This window comes from Vulpes vulpes, chromosome 2 (genome assembly GCF_048418805.1).
Source record: "Vulpes vulpes isolate BD-2025 chromosome 2, VulVul3, whole genome shotgun sequence".
NCBI classification, from domain to species: Eukaryota; Metazoa; Chordata; class Mammalia; order Carnivora; family Canidae; genus Vulpes; species Vulpes vulpes.
The window spans coordinates 17,626,060-17,647,767 of record NC_132781.1 but is presented as its reverse complement, the minus strand read 5'-3'; the positions used below and the strand labels follow the sequence as shown (position 1 = coordinate 17,647,767).

The 21,708-nt window shown below is 42.4% G+C and overlaps 1 protein-coding gene and 1 long non-coding RNA gene across 2 annotated transcripts in view; one reads left to right on the top strand and one right to left on the bottom strand.

Annotated features, from left to right (window-relative positions):
• The window catches only part of LOC140597726 (uncharacterized), a 97,769-nt gene that overhangs the window by 19,441 nt on the left and 56,620 nt on the right, over positions 1-21,708 (top strand). The gene's annotated exons all lie outside the window — the stretch shown is intronic.
• On the bottom strand, positions 814-20,539 carry LOC140597721 (lysozyme C-like). The gene is made up of 9 exons (XM_072746966.1): positions 20,449-20,539; positions 16,787-17,691; positions 15,348-15,452; positions 12,656-12,705; positions 4,523-4,577; positions 4,299-4,441; positions 3,768-3,926; positions 1,073-1,161; positions 814-978 (listed from the first exon to the last, which is right to left on the bottom strand). The coding sequence occupies exons 4-8, from the start codon at positions 12,672-12,674 to the stop codon at positions 1,157-1,159; spliced, it is 381 nt and encodes a 126-aa protein (XP_072603067.1). The 5' UTR covers positions 12,675-12,705; positions 15,348-15,452; positions 16,787-17,691; positions 20,449-20,539; the 3' UTR covers positions 814-978; positions 1,073-1,156.

Below are 21,708 nucleotides of genomic sequence, written 5' to 3'. Positions count from 1 at the left end.
ACACACACACACACACACACACACATATATATATATATAAAACAAAATCTATCCCATTTTATTATCCTAAAAATATGACCTTCATTTTTCATGCTAAAATAATGTTTTATGAAGACTTGCTGATAGAGGATAGTTTTAATGAGTGCTTTTACCTGGGCTTTAAAATAAAAAGTTGGAATTTTTTCCAACTTTGTTGATGTTTTACTGGTCTGTGAAATCCAAGTGAAGGCCCAGAAGTCGGGATATCAGTGGCCCAAGTGGGACAGTTAAGTCAGTGTTGTTAGCTATGTGCAGGACAATCCTCCAATGGCTCCTTTTCTGTCTTTGCATTGTCCTTATGCACGTTTTACTCCACATTAGCACATTCAGATCCCAAAGAAAGATGCCTTTATTTTCTTAAACATCTAGATTTTAGCCCATTCTCTGAAAGCACACCCAAAGCATTGGCACCTGGCACCATCTCCTGACCCCAGCCAGCACGACTTTCTCCACCTCAATATACAAGACCCTTAGCCCACCCATTATCTTCTTCGGAATCTTCTTTTACTTTGAAAATAGTTGGCTTTGGAGGAATAACCGGGATCCTGATACTGTTTTAAACCAAAAATTGTAGATTTCTATTACCCATCTCATTATCCATTGTATTAATTGTATTATACTCATTAGTTGAGTATGTCTCCGCTTCTCTGGGTAGCTTATAAACACCTCAAGAACAATAGTTGTGGTTTATTTTCCTTCTTCGAGTGCCTGCCACACTCTTCGATTAGGTACTGGAATATATCTAGAATTAAAAGTGAATAAATCAACACATCCTTTGCACAAGGAATGCTTTAATAATTATCCAAATATAACAACTTCTTCATTGTGGTCCTCTTGGTTTGCAAATGAGAGTCAGAACCAGAGGCCTGGGTCCAGACAGGTAAAAGGAGGAAGCCCGAGACAATCATTTATTCCTGGGGGATCCGGTCAGGATTATTCCTAAAAGGGAAGGAAAGAAAATAACGTGAAGCAGAGGCAAGAGGAAGGAGAAATGAATTCCTGAGTGAGAAGAGGAGCTCTGGAATGACTCTACCACAGCCCTGTGTCCTGTCTCATCCCAAGAAACATCCTGTCATCCAGTAGGAGAGTGGCCGGCCTGCACAGTGCAAATTCCATGCTACCCTGTGGAGAGAAAACAGATTGGTTCTTGTTTTTACTACTCAGTAACCTCCTTCTGCAGCTACATGACCCAGATCTTAGAGCAGTGCTCAGAATCCCCTTCATTCCTAGCTCTCTGCTTTGTTCCCCCGGCCCTCTGCTTTGTCCCTTTAATTTCTCCTATCTCTGGTCTTTGTCCTCTACTTCCCCCACCCGATATGCTTCAGCATTTTCAAATCCTTCTCTTCCTCTGAAGTAGGAGAGCACCATTGTATAAGGCTGAGAGTTTCTAAATAAATAAAAGGTAAATAAATAAATAATCAATCTCAGGTGCAACCAGTGACTCTCCCTCCAGAACAGGTCAGCCCTAATAGCCATCAATGTCCCTTCTGCGTGGTGTTTCTAGAGTAGGCAAGGCACTTAACTCCCTCCATCCTCACAGATGCCTGGAGGCCAGTTGTAGTCAACTGGCCAGTTGTACATACAGCCAGTTGTATTCTGTGTATATCCAGTTTGAAGCTCAGAAAAGTAAACATCCTAATGTCCACCATCGTGGACAAATGCTGACAGGAGCATTTACATTTACAGAAAATGTTGCTGCCAATTAGCGAGAGGGGACCCTGTGGCAACCATGACAGTATAGCTCAATTGCTCCTAGGCCTCCAGCTGATGGAACCAAGCAGGGATCTGCATCCAAACTGAACCAATCAGGTTCTTTATCCCAGGCACTTGGACAGGGACTAAGCCTAGGCAGTCTCTGTTGCTGCTCAGGACATTAGCCCATCCACTTGGGGCAGCCAGAGTGTGTGCTGTGGAATGTGGAGCAGAGAATGCTGCTCTCTGCCAAGAAAGTAGTGAAGCAAATGCACCAGGAGGCAGAAACTTGCCAGGAAAAGCTGGCTGACACTTTCCAGCTCTGCTTCCACTACCTTCTGAGGTCTAGCTGCACCTGTGTAAGCTCAGTGAGACACCTTGTGCCCTCAGGAAACAGCTCCCTCAACTCACTTGAATTACTTTGTTACTGTATCCGAAAGAGTTTTATTTATTTATTTATTTTTTAAAGATCTATTTTTTTTAAGATTTAATTTATTCATGTGAGACACACAGAGAGAGACAGAGACATGGTCAGAGGGAGAAGCAGGCTCCCTGATGTGGGATTCCATCCCAGGCCCTGGGGATCACCACCTGAGCTGAAGGCAGATGATCAACCACTGAGCCACCCAGGCACCCAAATATTTATTTGTTTATTTATTTATTTTGAGAGAGAGAGAGAGAGAGAGAGAGAGAATGACACAGCCTTAACGGGTGAGGGTCAGAGGGAGAGGGGAAATCCCAAGCACACTCTGTGCTGAGTGTGGAGCCTGACTCCGGACTTGATCCATGACTGTCAGATCATGACCTGAGTGGAAATCAAGAGTTGGACGCTCAACTGACGGAGCCACCCAGATGCCCCCTTCTAAAATAATTTTAGTACATCAGAAAAAGACCCAGGTCCTGGGTATTGTAAGTCAGAGTTCCAAGCTCTGCCACTCTCCCACATTTTTCTAGGCTATAAAAGGGTCTAGTCCTTGCCTACTGTGCCTTTCTCTGTCACTACAACCTTCCCAGGGCTCTGGCTGCTACCTTAGCCCCACAGTGTCCTCCCCACCAGTTCTTCATACCCCCTGCTCCAGACACAATCTTTTTTGCACAGCTGATGGCTGAGAGAAGATTGGGGCTCAGTATGTCTGGAAGGAGAGAGAGAGAGAGAGCACCTCTGAGAACAGAGGACTAAGACTGAGGCAGACAAGGCTTGCTCCAGCTCGCTCGGCTTGCCCCTCCCCTGGCATGTAACCCCCAGGGGCTGAGTATTTCCAGATTAGGCAAAGCCTCCCTCCCAGAGGCCTATTTAGACATCCCCACAATGGCGACAGGGAGTGGCTGCGGGTGGGGCCAGGAGGGACAGGACAACTGTTTACCCCCATACTTCCTAGTCAGGGCAGATGGTAGTTCATGCCACGTTTGAGGGTTTCTAGGAAAGGACATGTCAAAACAGGCAGCATAGAGACCAGGGTAAATCTTGCCTGATCAGGGAGGCTCTTCAGATGAAGAGTCTAGGGATATGAATCAGAGTATGAAAGAGGAGAGAAGGTCCAAGTCATGGACCTATGGAGCCTCCTGGAGAGGCTCTCAGGTGGGCAGTTTGCACTTGGCCTTTAATCAGACATTGGCCAAAGTTATTACTTGATGGTTAGAGTGGAGCCTTCAGGGCCCCCAGCCTGGTATTCGGCACTGGTTCTATGAGCCTCAGTTTGCTCATCTGTAAAGTGGGCATCATAATAGTTTCCATCACATGAAACGCTGGGTGAGATGGGCTCTGCAAGGAAAGTGCTTAGTATATGACACACTCTCAAGAAATGTTGGCTGCTGCTGTTGCTCCTGCTCTGCTATTAACTATGCAGAGCTTTTCTAGATCCTGTACACCAAAGAATCTGCTAAGTGGATGGGCACTACAGCCACTTGTCAAGTCCTCTGCTCAGCAAAAACATTTCTGGACTCCATGGGAAGTCCCTCTGGGGACACTCCCAGACTTTGAATAGGAAGAGAAGTCCTGTGAGTAGAGCTTTCCCACCCTGAGGCCCTGGCCAGACCTTGACAGTCCTCGTGGCAAATGTTTTCTGAGTGACTCCGGTAATCCTTGCAGCAGAAATGCCTGTAGATCTGGAAGATGCCGTAGTCGAAGCTGCCGTCTGTGTTTTCATGTCCCTTCGATATGTTGAATCTGCTTTCCACAAAAGCCAGACATAGCCCTTCAAACAGGAAGAAGAGGGTTTTAGCTTTTTAGGTTTTTAGAAGACGGTTTTTTTTTGGGGGGGGGGGTGTTGAGCTGAAGGAAGAGGGAGATGGAGGAGAGAGGGAGATCAGGAAGCAGAAGAAAGGCAAGAGGATAGACACCTTTACGGAGGGATACTGAAGGTAGACAGGCATTCAATTTTCAAAGAAGTGAGACTATAAATGGCAAGCAAAGACAATGGGTCCTCTTTGGGGCCCTTTACAATTACTGTCAAACAGCCAATCCCTTGGGGCCTTGAAGAATGCCTTGAACTCTGTAAAGGAACAATTAAACTTTTCATAATTAACTCATTTTAGAAAAGAAGTATAAATTGTCCCCAATCAGGTACCCTGGTTCCTTGTTGAAAATCTCATCCTCATCAGAAGAATCCCTTTCCTGTAGCTTCTGTGCCATATCTTTCTTCCGTGTGGCATTGAGAGGTCTGTACATGTGTCGAAGCCAAAGTGGCCGCCTTCTCCAGAAAAAGCCCTCCTAGAAAACAGAAAGGACATTGTTAATTCTGCATTTCCCCTGCTCTCTCCAGATACGGGACTTTATCTTCCTCAGATTTACCTGACTCTCACGTTGGATTGAACATCTCTTATGCAGCAGAGAATGAAAGAAGAGCCTTGGAGGAAACACATATACAGACAATTAGTGATTCACGCCATTTCCCATGCCTCTCACAATGTGTATCTCTGGTCCTATTAGGACATCTCAGTCCATAATCACAGGAAGCAAAATCACTACAGACCTGGGATCCTGAAAATAATCCCATGCATGCTAGACTTCCAGAATGTTTCCATGTCTGTCCATAATGGCCCCACAGTTTCTCTGGGGAGGCCTTTGTATGTGGCTTGGCATTGAGTGTAAGCAAGATTTTCATCCTACTCACCTGGGCCCTTGGCCAAGTGCCCTCGTGCAGTGAACAAACTGTGCAAGTGTAACACAGAAGCACCTTACTCTCTCCAGAAGCAGTTTACTTTGCTCCCCTTTGGACTTTGTCTCATAGGCATCATTTGCTGGGGAGGAGGAGAGAGAGGTGTTTCTATTTTCCTAGCTGCTTTATCCTACAAGTTCATTCACACCAAATAAATGCAGGAGTCCAACCAACAAAGTTACCTAACTCCCTGACTTTCTCGCTGCAGGCTGTGGCTAATGAGTGAGTGAGTCGTGAAATCAGCTTAAAGGTCACAGCCAGCAGTAAAACACAAAATATTATTTTTGAATACAAACAACATAGAAAAAATCAGAGTGTATAGTAAGTTTGTCTTAGAAACTGCTTATGTTGGGACGCCCAGGTGGCTCAGCAGTTGGGTAATGCCTTTGGCTCAGGGTGTGGGTGATCCAGGTTGGGGATTGACTCCCACATTAGGCTCCATGAGAGGAGCCTGCTTATCCCTCTCTCTGCTTCTCTCTCTCTGTCTCTCACGAATAAATTATTTTAAAAAAAAAATTTTAGAAAATATTTTAAAATATTTTTAAAACCTGCTTATGTCTTGACAGAATGTATGTACTGAGTTGTGACATAAAATGTAGCTCGCAGGGGGAGGGGCAAGATGGCAGAAGAGTAGTGTCTCCAAATCACCTGTCCCCAACAAAGTACCTAGAAAACCTTCAAATCATCCTGAAAATCTACGAATTCGGCCTGAGGTTTAAAGAGAGACCAGCTGGAATGCTACAGTGAGAAGAGTGCAGGCTTCTATCAAGGTAGGAAGATGGGAAAAAAGAAATAAAGAAACAAAAGGCCTCCAGAGGGAGGGGCCCCGCGAGGACCCGGGCTGAGGCCGGGAGGAGTGTCCCCATGACAGGAGAGCCCCGTCCCGGAGAAGCAGGAGCTGCACCAACCTTCCCGGGCGGAAAGGCCTCCCGGGGAATTGGAGCAGGATCCCCAGAAAGGCGGGGATGCCCTCAGGCTCCCTGGGACAGTAACAGAGGAACTGCGCCCCGGGGAGATGCGCCGAGCTCCCTAAGGGCTGCAGCGCTCGGCGGGACCCGGAGCAGCTCGGAGGGGCTCGGGGGCGGCTCTGCGGAGGGGGCTGCGGGGCTCCGGGAGCAGCTCAGCGGCGGCGGCTCGGGCGGAGGAAGAAGCTCCGCGGAGGGGGCGGCGCGGCTCCGGGAGCAGCTCGGAGGGGCTCGGGCGGCGGCTCCGCGGAGGGGGCTGCGGCGGGAGCGCGAATCCAACAGCGCAGGCCCCGGACCACAGGGCGCCGGGACACAGCCCAGGATCCGGCCTCCCCCCGGGACAGGCAGAGGCCGGGAGGGCCCAGGACAGCAAGGACGCTCCTGCCCCAAGCTGAGCAGATCAGCGGCCCCACCCGGGAGCCTCCAGGCCCTGCAGACCGAGAGCCCCGGAGCTACTGCGGGAGCTGACTCCAGGGTCCCAGAGCTGCCGCCTCCCGCCACTGTGGCTTCCTCCCGGGGCCTCACGGGGTAAACTACCCCCACTGAGCCATGCACCAGGCAGGGGTAGAGCAGCTTCCCCAAGTGCTAACACCTGAGAATCAGCACAGCAGGCCCCTCCCCCAGAAGACCAGCTCGATGGAGCAGTTCCAGGGGAAGTCAAGGGACTTAAAGTATGCAGAATCTGAAGATACTCCCCCGTGTTTTTTTTTTTTTTTTGTTCTTGTTTTTCTGTTTTTGTTTTTGTTTTGTTTTGTGCTTTTTTTCTTCGTTCTTTCTTCTTGATTTCTGATTGCTTTCCCCACCCCACCCCCTTTCTTTTCTCCTTTCTTTCTTTTTCTTTCTCTTTTTCTTCTCTTTCCCCCCCCTTTTAATCTTCTTTCTCTTTTTTCTTTTTCTCTTTTCTTTCCTTCTCTCTCTTTTTCTCCTTTTCCCAATACAACTTGTTTTTGGCCACTCTGCACTGAGCAAAATGACTAGAAGGAAAACCTCACCTCAAAAGAAAGAATCAGAAACAGTCCTCTCTCCCACAGAGTTACAAAATCTGGATTACAATTCAATGTCAGAAAGCCAATTCAGAAGCACTATTATACAGCTACTGGTGGCTCTAGAAAAAAGCATAAAGGACTCAAGAGAATTCATGACTGCAGAATTGAGATCCAATCAGGCACAAATTAAAAATCAAATGAATGAGGGATCCCTGGGTGGCGCAGCGGTTTGGCGCCTGCCTTTGGCCCAGGGCGCGATCCTGGAGACCCGGGATCGAATCCCACGTCGGGCTCCCGGTGCATGGAGCCTGCTTCTCCCTCTGCCTGTGTCTCTGCCTCTCTCTCTGTATGACTATCATAAATTAATAAAAATTTAAAAAAAATAAAAATCAATGGAATGAGATGCAATCCAAGCTAGAAGTCCTAACGACGAGGCTTAACGAGGTGGAAGACTGAGTGAGTGACAGAGAAGACAAGTTGATGGCAAAGAGGGAAACTGAGGAAAAAAGAGACAGACAATTAGAAGATCATGAGGATAGATTAAGGGAAATAAGTGACAGCCTGAGGAAGAAAAGCCTACGTTTAATTGGGGTTCCTGAGGGCGCTGAAAGGGCCAGAGGGCCAGAATATGTATTTGAACAAATCATAGCTGAAAACGCTCCTAATCTGGGAAGGGAAACAGGCATTCAGATCCAGGAAATAGAGATACCCCCCCATAAAATCAATAAAAACCGTTCAACACCTCGACATTTAATAGTGAAGCTTGCAAATTCCAAAGATAAGGAGAAGATCCTTAAAGCAGCAAGAGAAAAAAAGTCCCTGACTTTTATGGGGAGGAATATTAGGGTAACAGCAGACCTCTCCACAGAGACCTGGCAGGCCAGAAAGGGCTGGCAGTATATATTCAGGGTCCTAAATGAGAAGAACATGCAACCAAGAATACTTTATCCAGCAAGGCTCTCATTCAAAATGGAAGGAGAGATAAAGAGCTTCCCAGACAGGCAGGAACTGAAAGAATATGTAACCTCCAAACCAGCTCTGCAAGAAATTTTAAGGGGGACTCTTAAAATTGCCCTTTAAGAAGAAGTTCAGTGGAACAATCCACAAAAACAAGGACTGAATAGATATCATGATGACACTAAACTCATATCTGTCAATAGTAACTCTGAATGTGAATGGGCTTAATGACCCCATCAAAAGGCGCAGGGTTTCAGACTGGATAAAAAAGCAGGACCCATCTATTTTCTGTCTACAAGAGACTCATTTTAGACAGAAGGACACCTACAACCTGAAAATAAAAGGTTGGAGAACCATTTACCATTCAAATGGTCCTCAAAAGAAAGCAGGCGTAGCCATCCTCATAACAGATAAATTAAAATTTACCCCGAAGACTATAGTGAGAGATGAAGAGGGACACTATCTCATACTCAAAGGATCTATCCAACAAGAGGACTTAACAATCCTCAACATATATGCCTCGAATGTGGGAGCTGCCAAATATTTAAACCAATTAATAACCAATCTGAAGAAATACTTTGATAATAATACACTTATACTTGGTGACTTCAATCTAGCTCTTTCTATACTAGATAGGTCTTCTAAGCACAACATATCCAAAGAAACGAGAGCTTTAAATGATACACTGGACCAGATGGATTTCACAGATATCTACAGAACTTTACATCCAAACTCAACTGAATACACATTCTTCTCAAGTGCACATGGAACTTTCTCCAGAATAGACCACATACTGGGTCAGAAATGGGGTCTGAACCGATACCAAAATATCGGGATAGTCCCGTGTATATTCTCAGACCATAATGCCTTGAAATGAGAACTTAATCACAACAAGAAGTTTGGAAGGACCACAAACACGTGGAGGTTAAGGACTATCCTGCTAAAGGATGAAAAGGTCAACCAGGAAATTAAGAAAGAATTAAAAAGATTCATGGAAACGAATGAGAATGAAGATAAAACCGTTCAAAATCTTTGGGATGCAGCAAAAGCAGTCCTGAGGGGGAAATATATCGCAATACAAGCATCCATTCAAAAACTGGAAAGAACTCAAATTCAAAAGCTCACCTTACACAAAAAGGAACTAGAGAAAAAGCAACAAATGGACCCCACCCCCAGCAGAAGAAGACAGTTAATTAAAATTCGAGCAGAACTAAATGAAATCGAGACCAAAAGAACTGTGGAACAGATCAACAAAACCAGGAGTTGGTTCTTTGAAAGAATTAATAAGATAGATAAACCATTAGCCAACCTTATTAAAAAGAAGAGAGAGAAGACTCAAATTAATAAAATCATGAATGAGAAAGGAGAGATCACTACCAACACCAAGGAAATACAAACGACTTTAAAAACATATTATGAACAGCTCTACGCCAATAAATTAGGAAATCCAGAAGAAATGGACGCATTCCTGGAAAGCCACAAACTACCAAAACTGGAGCAGGAAGAAATAGAAAACCTGAACAGGCCAATAACCAGGGAGGAAATTGAAACAGTCATCAAAAACCTCCCAAGACACAAGAGTCCAGGGCCAGATGGCTTCCCAGGGGAATTCTATCAAACGTTTAAAGAAGAAATCATACCTATTCTACTAAAGCTGTTTGGAAAGATAGAAAGAGATGGAGTACTTCCAAATTCGTTCTATGAGGCCAGCATCACCTTAATTCTGAAACCAGACAAAGATCCCACCAAAAAGGAGAATTACAGACCAATATCCCTGATGGACATGGATGCACAAATTCTCAACAAGATACTAGCCAATAGGATCCAACAACACATTAAGAAAATTATTCACCATGACCAAGTAGGATTTATCCCCGGGACACAGGCTGGTTCAACACTCGTAAAACCATCAATGTGATTCATCATATCAGCAAGAGAAAAACCAAGAACCATATGATCCTCTCATTAGATGCAGAGAAAGCATTTGACAAAATACAGCATCCATTCCTGATCAAAACACTTCAGAGTGTTGGGATAGAGGAAACTTTCCTCGACATCTTAAAAGCCATTTACGAAAAGCCCACAGCAAATATCATTCTCAATGGGGAAGCACTGGGAGCCTTTCCCCTAAGATCAGGAACAAGACAGGGATGTCCACTCTCACCACTGCTGTTCAAAATAGTTCTGGAAGTCCTAGCCTCAGCAATCAGACAACAAAAAGACATTAAAGGCATTAAAATTGGAAAGAAGAAGTCAAACTCTCCCTCTTCACCGATGACATGATACTCTACATAGAAAACCCAAAAGCCTCCAGCCCAAGATTGCTAGAACTCATACAGCAATTTGGTAGCGTGGCAGCATACAAAATCAATGCCCAGAAATCAATGGCATTTCTATACACTAACAATGAGACTGATGAAAGAGAAATTAAGGAGTCAATCCCATTTACAATTGCAGCCAAAAGCATGAGATACCTAGGAATAAACCTAACCAAAGAGGTAAAGGATCTATACCCTAAAAACTATAGAACACTTCTGAAAGAAATTGAGGAAGACACAAAGAGATGGAAAAATATTCCATGCTCATGGATTGGCAGAATTAATATTGTAAAAATGTCAATGTTACCCAGGGCAATTTACACGTTTAATGCAATCCCTATCAAAATACCATGGACTTTATTCAGAGAGTTAGAACAAATTATTTTAAGATTTGTGTGGAATCAGAAAAGACCCCGAATAGCCAGGGGAATTGTAAAAAAGAAAACCATATCTGGGGGCATCACAACGCCAGATTTCAGGTTGTACTACAAAGCTGTGGTCATCAAGACAGTGTGGTACTGGCACAAAAACAGACACATAGATCAATGGAACAGAATAGAGAACCCAGAAGTGGACCCTGAGGTGTATGGTCATCTAATATTCGATAAAGGAGGAAAGACTATCCATTGGAAGAAAGACAGTCTCTTCAAAAAATGGTGTTGGGAAAATTGGACATCCACATGCAGAAGAATGAAACTGGACCACTCTCTTTCACCATACACAAAGATAAACTCAAAATGGATGAGAGATCTAAATGTGAGACAAGATTCCATCAAAATCCTAGAGGAGAACACAGGCAACACCCTTTTTGAACTTGGCCACAGTAACTTCTTGCAAGATACATCCAGGAAGGCAAAAGAAACAAAAGCAAAAATGAACTATTGGGACTTCATCAAGATAAGAAGCTTTTGCACAGCAAAGGATACAGTCAACAAAACTAAAAGACAACCTACAGAATGGGAGAAGATATTTGCAAATGACATATCAGATAAAGGGCTAGTTTCCAAAATCTATAAAGAACTTACTAAACTCAACACCAAAGAAACAAACAATCCAATCATGAAATGGGCAAAAGACATGAAGAGAAATCTCACAGAGGAAGACATGGACATGGCCAACATGCACATGAGAAAATGCTCTGCATCACTTGCCATCAGGGAAATACAAATCAAAACCACAATGAGATACCACCTCACACCAGTGAGAATGGGGAAAATTAACAAGGCAGGAAACAACAAATGTTGGAGAGGATGTGGAGAAAAGGGAACCCTCTTGCACTGTTGGTGGAAATGTGAACTGGTGCAGCCACTCTGGAAAACTGTTTGGAGGTTCCTCAAAGAGTTAAAAATAGACCTGCCCTACGACCCAGCAATTGCACTGTTGGGGATTTACCCCAAAGATTCAGGTGCAAAGAAACGTCGGGACACCTGCACCCCGATGTTTCTAGCAGCAATGGCCACAATAGCCAAACTGTGGAAGGAGCCTCGGTGTCCATCGAAAGATGAATGGATAAAGAAGATGTGGTCTATGTATACAATGGAATATGACTCAGCCATTAGAAACGACAAATACCCACCATTTGCTTCAACGTGGATGGAACTGGAGGGTATTATGCTGAGTGAAATAAGTCAATCGGAGAAGGACAAACAGTGTATGTTCTCATTCATTTGGGGAATATAAATAATAGTGAAAGGGAATATAAGGGAAGGGAAAAGAAATGTTGGGAAATATCAGGAAGGGAGACAGAACATAAAGACTCCTACTCTGGGAAACGAACTAGGGGTGGTGGAAGGGGAGGAGGGCGGGTGTTGGAGGGGAATGGGTGACAGGCACTGAGGCGGACACTTGACGGGATGAGCACTGGGTGTTTGTATGTTGGTAAATTGAACACCAATAAAAATTAATTTAAAAAAATATATTTCCTTCAAAAAAAAAATATAGCTTGCAGCCCAAGAACAGTATAATCAGAGGAGAAGTGCCCTTCTGGAAAGGAACCCTCTTCTGACACTCAGTAGCAGTATGCCCATGGGGTAATTTATCTTCCCTTTCTTCTCCATTTCCTTATTATAAAAGGAAGAGACAAACTATTACCTAAGGCCTCTCCCAGTTAACACTCTGTGGAGACTGGACAAAGGGAATGGAGAGTGGTGGATCAAAAACTAGGAGGAGGAGGGAAGTTTTCCTGCCACTTTACAGGAAGGAGTCCTATTTTTCTGCCTTCCATCAGCCTTGAAGACTAGCCCTCTTAGCCCAAGACTCTGTAGCCAGGCCTGGTGGTCACTACCAGCAAGAATAGGTGCACCCAACACTTCTCCACCCTTTATCTTTAAAGGAGTAGTGACAGTAGATGCTCTGTGTCAGTTCCATTTTAACTCAGATTTGTCTGGGAAGTTAATTTGGCTGGATCCAGGCAAAGCATTAGACCAAATCAATATTCTTTCTGCCTTTGGTAGTTTCCTGGGTGTAAAACAAGGGGAGTGAAATAAATAGGAGTTCTAAAATCTAGTTCTGAAATTCTGCTTTAATAATTGCCAAATTACCTTGAGCCTCCTTCTTCATCTTCCACTGGTGCTGCTCTATGGGAAAAAATCTGTTTTGGAAGAAAACATATCACAGGTACCCATTTCAATGACCATGCCTCCAAATCTGTAGTCATTCCTTTGTATTTTAAGTCTTATTCAGCCTTTTTTGAGAGCAGGAATTCTATTTGTTAGTAGTCCTTTGACTCTTCCAGGTCCCAACTTGGGATCTTGTGTGCAGCTTGCAATATATTTTATTGACTGTTTTAGATGACATCCAACAGGTAATTCCTAATAAAAATTCTTAGAAGTAGGAAAAGAAAAGTATCTACCAAAAACCTAAATAGCAACATTGTTTTAAAGTCAAGGACAAGAGTAGAATGCCTATTATTACTGTTACTATTCATCACGTTGAAGAGGTCCTAATCAATGCAATCGGAAAAAAATTCTTTTAAAGATTCCAGGCATCTCAATGCAAAAGGAAAAATAAAGTATTGAAAAGGAAGAAACAAAACATATTTGCATATGAAATTATGGACAACCTAAATGGCCCAAGAGAATCAACTTAAGTTTTACTGGAAGTGGGATGCCTGGGTGGCTCAGCAGTTGAGCGCCTGCCACTGGCTCAGGGCATGATCCCAGGGTCCTGGGATCGAGTCCCACATCAGGCTCCCTGCATGGAGCCTGCTTCTCCCTCTGCCTGTGTCTCTGTCTCTCTGTGTGTGTGCCTCATGAATAAATAAATAAAATCTTAAAAAAAAATAAAAAAATCAATAAAAGTCATAATTACCTAGGAATAAACTTACAGCAAAGAATGGGGAAGACCTTTGAGATGAAAATATTAAAACTCTTCTGAAGGACATTAAGAAATGAATACATGATGATACCATGTTCCTGGAATATTGCATAGATGTCAATTGTCCTCAAACTCAATGCAATCCTATTCAAATCCCAAAATAGTTTTTTTTTTTTTTAAATAAAAGCTGGCCAGCTGACATTTGGTAAAGGGATATGCAAGTCTAGCTATGAAATGTATGAAAAAGGAGGTCAAAGAGCAGGAGCTTAACTCTATCAGACATCAAAATATGTTATTATAAAGCAATTGGAATTAAGTATATAGTGTGATATGGGAAAGGAAACCGGACTGATAAGAGTCCAGATAAGAATAGTATTTTAGATATGCCTGGGTGGCTGAGTGGTAGAGCATCTGCCTTTGACTCACAGGGTGAACCCGGGTCTGGGGATCAAGTCCCACATTGGGCTCCCTGAGACGAGCCTGCTTTTCTCTCTGCCTATGTCTCTGCCTCTCTATTTGTGTGTCTTATGAATAAATAAAATCTTACAAACAAAAAAGAATAGTATTTTAAATCTGTTCAGAAAGAATGAACCACTCCATCAAAGATTTGAAAGTAAGTGGATCTTTCTGTAAGGGGAAATTGTATAATCAAAATCATTAGATCCTCTATCTCAACCATACCAAAAAACTAAACAGATTCTATACAGGTTAAAACATATAAATTACAACAAATATAAGTATAGAAGAAGACAATATAAAGGCAACAAAGGCCTCGCTAACAAGCCGGACATCCCATAGGCCACAAAGAAAGAACTCGCAGATACGGTGACAGACTCAAAACACTTCCCATTTCTTGTGGTCTTGCCCCCTTCACCCTTGGATTATTGGTTATCTTCTGGTGACTGATAAAACTCTCTTCATATTAAATATATTAATCCTTTCAGTGGCTTCCACTGAATTTCAGTGTTTCAAATGCTGGCCAGTGTTTTCATCTTTAAGGAGACAGAACAGTGGAATAAGAGCACAGGGTTTGCAGTTAAGCAAAACTGGGTTCTGCCTTGGGTTTTGCCACCGGAGCCTTATGCTGATCCCCTTTTATGTATGAAAGAGGGATGGTAATATTGTCCTCCCATGGTTGTGGGCATGAAATTCGATATGGGAAACTCTCCATCCTATGCTTGGCATAAACCAGTGCCAAGTCATTATGGAATTGAAGAAAAGGTAAACAGGCAACCTCCAGGAACAGGTGACTATAGACATGACATGCTTTGGAGTAGCCTGATGCAGGATTTTAGCTGCAGTGTTTTAACCAAAACTCTTCACATAATTCAGCGTGTGGAAAAACTGCTGAGTAAATCTAATTTATCAACAAGATTATATTTTTATCCTAAGCCATGTCCTTTTTTCCAGGATGACTGATATAGCTCCATGAGGGTGGATACTATCTCTCATCATTTCAGCCAAGGAAAGAAATCACTGATAGTCTGAAAGTGACTGGTGAGTACATCTAACCAACAGAATTTTGAGTTGAAGAAATGTTACTATCATGTTAACTTGGCCTTCTTAAACCTAATGTCCCAAAACAGTCTAATGGCTTGTTGCCTTGTTTATAATCCGTAAATCTCCTGGCATCTCCTGCTTCTCCCTCTGCCAGTGTCTCAGCCTCTCTGTGTCTCTCATGAATAAATAAAATAAATCTTTTAAAAAATTGCTTCTCTTTAAAAAAATAAAATAAAATAAAAATCCCCAGAATATACTTTGCAATAAAATAACGAAGTACATGTCAGTCTGTGAGACAGAAGAGGAATAACAAGTAGTAGTAAGTGAGAAAGTGGCTTTGATTTTAAGTTTGTAAATTCTGAATCTATTATAAAGACAAAAGATTTTCTGGAAATCTGAATTAATGGTTGTCCTTACCTCAATGATACAGAAAACTATAATCAAAATCATTACTACTACAGTCACAGATATTGCCAAGATGAGTTTGTTGTTATAGCCATAACCTGGAACTTCTTTTGTGAGCTAAAAAAAAAACAAAAACAAAAACAAAAAAACAAAACAAAAAACAAAGAACAATTTTTTAGAAATCAAAGAAATAGGATGAAAGCTAACTATTCTTAAGCTACTCTAAAACCTCATTCTTTCAGAGGAGTGGCTTATAGGTTCTTAAGAAATATACCAAATCTAATGTGTTATGTAATTTTATCATTAGCCCTTTCTCCAATAATATATTTATCTTGTATGTGAAGTCCTCTTCTCATCTACCTGGGAACAGTGGCACCATTCTCTAAATGAGCAAAGTGGCACATCACTGTCTCAGCCAACGTTAATGGCTAAGACAAGACCCAGACTGGGAGGCCCTGGTCCTTGTGCGTGGGTGCTTTAATTGCATGTCCTAAACTGACTAAAAGTTCAGACCCCATTGTTCAGGAGTTATCCTCACATCACTTGACACTCATTTCTGTTCACTTTCTGTTCACTCTGAGCTTCTGTGCTCTCATTGATACAGTTCTCAGTCTTCCATTGGTCTGTATCCCACTCTGCCTTGGACACCTTTGCTTCCTGCTGCTCGCTGAGAAGCTTCATCAGGAGGCCTGTTCTGGAGATAAGCTTGGCACAGGCCAGTTGCACATTGGTCTCAGAACAGTCCATTTTCAAAGTCCGGATAACATGAGAAATGAGCCTTCTCACGTCATTATTCGGGATGAGGGACCGTAGCTGCTGGTTTAGCTGAATTTCAAATAGATCACCTGCGGATGAGAGCTTTGCAACACTGTGGGCTTTGGGGGCAAGTCAGTGACCAAGTTGTGGTATTCCCATTGTGTTTCATTGGTTTGTTTAACAGTCGTCACAAAGTTGTCTCTGGTGGTAGTAGAATATGTAGTGGAAAGATTCCTGCGGTTTGTGAATTCAGGGAGAGTTTGTTCTGATACAGTAGTGCTTCCTGGAGAAATAATTTCTTCAGAAATATTCTGTGCAGTAGTAGTGTTTTCTACAGTACTGTTTTCTTGAGAAGGTTCTGAAAGAGTAAATAATTCTGGAAAAGGATTTTCCTGAGTCCATTCTCCTGAAGATGAAATAGCCTCCCGTGAAGGGGAATCTATAAGGCTCCTGACTGCAGGCAATGGAGGCCTCTGTGCAGGCATCAATATATTCGAGAGTGAGTTTTTCTTGCTGAACTTTTGACTTTGTTTGGTCTTGGGTGTTCTTCGGACTATACGTGAGCGAATTGTGCGGAAAATATACTTTTTCCCAGAATGTGAGACTGGTCTGGAAGCCTCCATTTCCCTAACTCTAGCATTCGCATATTCTAAAACAACAATGGGGTAGGTTAAGTCTTTTGATTTGTTTCTCACCTTAGGTAGGGATTTTGGAGCAGTGGAGGCAGAAGGGCTGCCCATTATGTATTGCTTCAGGAAAGAAGAGGTTGCTGCCTTGTGCTCCTCTATTAATGAAGGCTCTGTGTGGACGGAGTTTCCCACTAATTTCCTGGGCCTCTGGGCCATGCGAAGCTGCTCCAGCTCCCTTGGGGATGGTCTACTGTGCCTTCTTTCTTTGGCCATGTTCTTCACAAATGACTGGGCACTGTGTTTCCCTTGGGTGCTCTGAACGTCCACTTCCTTGTAGTGCCTTTTCTGTAGGTCCTTGGGGCCCTTGAGAACCCTGTTTTTTCTAAACCGCCTCTTCCATACATTCTTAGCCTTGGGAAGGCTCTTTTCCTGTCCTTGGGCAGTTTCCAATTTCTTTGGAAAGATTTGGCGTTTAAATTTGGGACCTAAAAGCCTGGGAGGTATAAGCATGGCAGTTTTCTCTTTCTTTTTTACCTCATCAATTTTTTCTTGAATTTCTGCATCTAACAAATTTTCCAGGAAAGAGAGTTTCCTCAGTTTATTTTTGTAAGTTGAATTGTTGGGTCCAGGTTCAAGAGAAGGGCTCTCTGTGTTGTCAAGTAACGCACAGACTTGTCTCCATCTTGGACATTTGAAAACAGAATTTTAATGAATGGTAATAACGTTGATTCTACATCTTCTAGATTTCCCTCTGACAAATAAGGTAATATGTAATTCAGTGCACTAATAACATCACTTTCATCATTAAAGTCTAGCTGCTGATTCATAAGGGCTGACAGACCGATGCCATTTTTGTCTGAGGATGCCTTCTCTAGCTCAATTGTCAGCGCATTACTGGTCTTCTTCTTCCTTCCAGGCTTTTAATACCTTCATGAATGATCCTTCTGCATTCCTTATAGATACTTCTTCATCTGTCAGAAAAAGAAGAACTAGTTTTGATAATGAAAGGCTGATAGAACAGCTTTTTGTCAGTTGTGGGCGACCATGGACTAGCTGGAATAACTGAACCAAACCGGGCCCGGACTTGCGTCCCTCATTCACTCAAAAGGCTCGAGAGCCTAAAGGGTGAATAGTTGGTAGACGCTTGACAAAGGTCTTGAGCAATGGTTCTCAGGGCTCGCTTGTACATGATCACCCACATAACACAATAGATAAAACTTATTCTGACCTGGTCATAAATATAAATAAGGGTCTGTCTGTCCTTGCTGGTCTGTTTACCATACCTAACATTCCTTTGAAGTATGCACATCTGGAGCAACAAGCTTATCTATTTACCAAGGTCTTCTGGCACCCGTGAGTCTGTCTTGCATGCTGAGAAAAGGGAACTTTGGAGAATTTCACAAACCGACTAAAAATAAACACCTTTTTGGCTTTATTTTGCACATTCTATAAAATGCTGTAAAACCTTGAATAAAGCTGGCACTGCTTGGACATCATCCACTGTGTCCCTCCTGTCCCCATCTCTTTACTTTTCTTTTATTTTCCTCATCCCCTTATCCTCAGGACCCTGATCATGTTGCGCAGCACACGCAACAGTCAGTCCGCAGTCATACATCCCAGTCATATAAATTAAGAACCAGCAAATATCTGAGTACCATTATCAAGGACACAAACTCAAACTTGAACCTATATTGGCAACAACAAAAGGAGAAAAGGGCATTTTTTTAAATGGCTATTTCCTCAGAACCTTCCACAACTTGAATCACTACATTTAGGATTATTCCATAATCCTTGGTCTCCAAGGGCCAATTGTCTAGTACTTAAGAAAAGCCAAGTCTGGAAGACACTCAGCTAAACTGTCTGCAAATCTACTGTGACTCCTAGTATTCATATACCCTGTCTGTACTGCTTCAGATGCAGTGGGAGCAGGGGGTTTCCTCCTTCTATCTCTTCAGTGTGCTTGTTTTCTTGCTACTATCACAGATGCCCATGAAAATACCCATTGCTAGTAGGGCCTCATCTGGACATGCCCTCTCCATCTACCCATCAATTACCATGCTTGGTCCCTGCTCCCGTGTACTGCAGCTCACACAAAACATAAGCTCCAGACAGAAAAAAAGCACTAAGTCCACCCTGGCTCTTTGCTTAAATTGGGCAGGGAACAAGTGTAGGCTAAGAGATTTTCCAGGTATGAGATATATGCCAATGTGGAATGTTCGATAAATCAATGGAATAATACTTGAGGTTTTAAAATGCAGAAGGGATAAAGAAATTTTTTGTCAGAATGTGAAGAAATATACTTCACTTTAATTTCTAATATTTCTAGCTTTATTTATTAGGGTACCATCCAGAGATTCCCACTACATGAAAGTCAGCATATGGCTTGTGTATATGCACAGTATTATCCAACCAAGTTTCTTTTCCAGAGGAATTAGAAGTATTTTCAGCAGTGTTGATGAGAGTCAGAGGAGGAGGTAATAAAGGTCACAAGAAAGGAGGAGCAACAGGCTTGTAGAGAGCCCTAAACGATACTTGAGTGCTAGACAACAGTTCTTAACACCTCTGATATCATTTTTCCTCACCTGTAAAAGGAGGTTAAACATGCCTATTCTGCCCACCACTAAGAGATAAGGGAGTAATTAGTAAAAAATTGTTTTGAAAAATAAGCAACACTATTTACAGAGGTAGCAAAGTGTTATTTATTATGTACCCTAGATCATTGATAGGGAACCATATTCAAGCTATCTGGGTGCAGAAGCACATTTGGGAAGTCATGAAGTTAGTGCCAATAAAACATAGTATACAGAAAAATACTTAAAAGTATCTGAGTGTTTTTGGATAGAAAAGGTTATGATTCAGAACAAGTTCAGAGTTGGACAGTCCAAGAATAGAAGAGTGCTCTCTATCCATAAGAAGGCAGCAGCTTCTGGTTAGGGAACAGAAACTCTCAGGCTCTGAATAAACTTTATCTATAAATCAGCATCACTTTTACTCTTAATAACTTGTAAAAACAAACAGAATAAACAAAAATGTATCTCCACCTGTCATATAAGACAATGGGGACCTGAGATCTGATACATATGAAATCAGTTTACAAACTATGATGCATATGAACATGTTTTCATTTGGGAGTAATTAATTTAATAATGTAACCGAGAATCTGACTTATAACAAAGGAATAGTTCTTAGAAATTTAGGGATTTGAAGGGTGCCTGTGTGGCTCAGTGGGTTAAGCATACAACTCTTGGTTTCAGCTCAGGTCATGATTTCAAGGTCACGGGATTGAGCCCTGCATTGGGCTCCACACTCAGCGGGGAATCTGTTTAAGATTCTCTCCCTCTGCCCCTCCTTCGACTCACATATCTCTCTCTTTCAAATAAATCTTTGAAAAAAAAAGAAATTTAGGGGTTTGACTCTGAGTGAATAAAAATAATGCAGTGACATCATTAGTTAAAAATTTATCATTGTTGATTAAAAATAAAAATTAAAACATAAATAAAATTTAAAAATTTAAAATATATCATGAGGTGATTCCGGTTGGCTCAGTGGTTTAGCACCTGCCTTCAGCCTAGGGCATGATCCTGGAGTCCTAGGATCAAGTCCCACGTCAGGCTCCCTGCATGGAACCTGCTTCTCCCTCTGCGTCTCTCTCTCTCTCTCTCTCTTTCTCTCTCTCATAAATAAAATCTTTATATATATATATATATCATGAGGCAATTCGAACTCACCACAACGTGTGGCATTTGTCAGACATTCACCGTCACAATGCAGCTTGACTGTCTTGCAAACAACCTCAATATTATTTATGAATTGGCAGAGACAACAGGACATACAGCTGGGTAAAATCCTATAAATGGAAACACAGAGAATTATATTAGTGGTAAAGGAGTTACTTGAGTAGAATATTCAGGCCAAGGTCTTCACAGGGCTATGCAAAAAGGAATTCTTGAGGCATATGATGGTTGGGTAGGGTTGGGGAGGGACCAGTTGGCCAATTGTTGCTCATGAATATTGTAAATAAAGAGAAGGACAGAGGTGCTCAACAAATAGGTAAGGATGGTAGGGGTATGATATACCTAAAACAAGACAGAGATAAGAACTGGGTGACATTGATCAGTAGTTTAGTTCAGAAGTAACTCCTTCTGACCCAAAAGTCTCACTTTGGGTTAAGAACATACAGGAAGAGGGTAGACTCCTAAGAAGAGTATGAGTAAGTCTAAAATATGGCCCACATCAAGGATAGAAAGCAATCAATCAAAACTAACCCATAATCTACACAGGTGTTACAACTAGCAGACAAGGATGTTTAAAAAGTTATTATAACTGGGGTGCCTGGGTGCCACTGTTGGTTAAGCATCTGACTCTTGGTTTCAACTCAGGTCATGATCTCAGGCTCACAAGATCAAGCCCCTCACTGGGCTCCTAGATCACCGTAAATCTGCTTGAGATTCTCTCTCCCTCTGCCCACCCACTTGTGCTCTCTTCTTTCTCTCTCTTAAATAAATTACAAAATCTTTATAAAAAATTTATAACAATATTTCATATGTTAAAGAAAACCAGACTGATGAGGCACCAGGGTGGCTCAATCAGATAAAAGTCCACCTTTGGCTCAGGTCATGATCCCAGGGTCCCAAGATTGAGCTCCACATCAGTTTCCCTCCTCAGCAGAGAGCCTACTTATCCCTCTCCTCTGCTCCCCCTGCTTGTGCTCTCTCTCTGTCAAATAAATAAAACCGTAAAAAAAAACAAACAATCCCAGACTAAGAAACCCATGTCTCTACTTAACTCAGCGAGTTATACAACAACTTCAAGGGGCCTAATATATGCATATGTAGAGTCTACAAGGGAGAAGAAATATAATTTGAAAAATAATAGCCCCCAAATTGTCCAAACAGGTAACCCTATTAAACCCACAAATCCAAGAAAGTCAATGAACTCTACGCACAAGAGATATGGACAAAACTATGCCAAAGCACATCATAATCAAA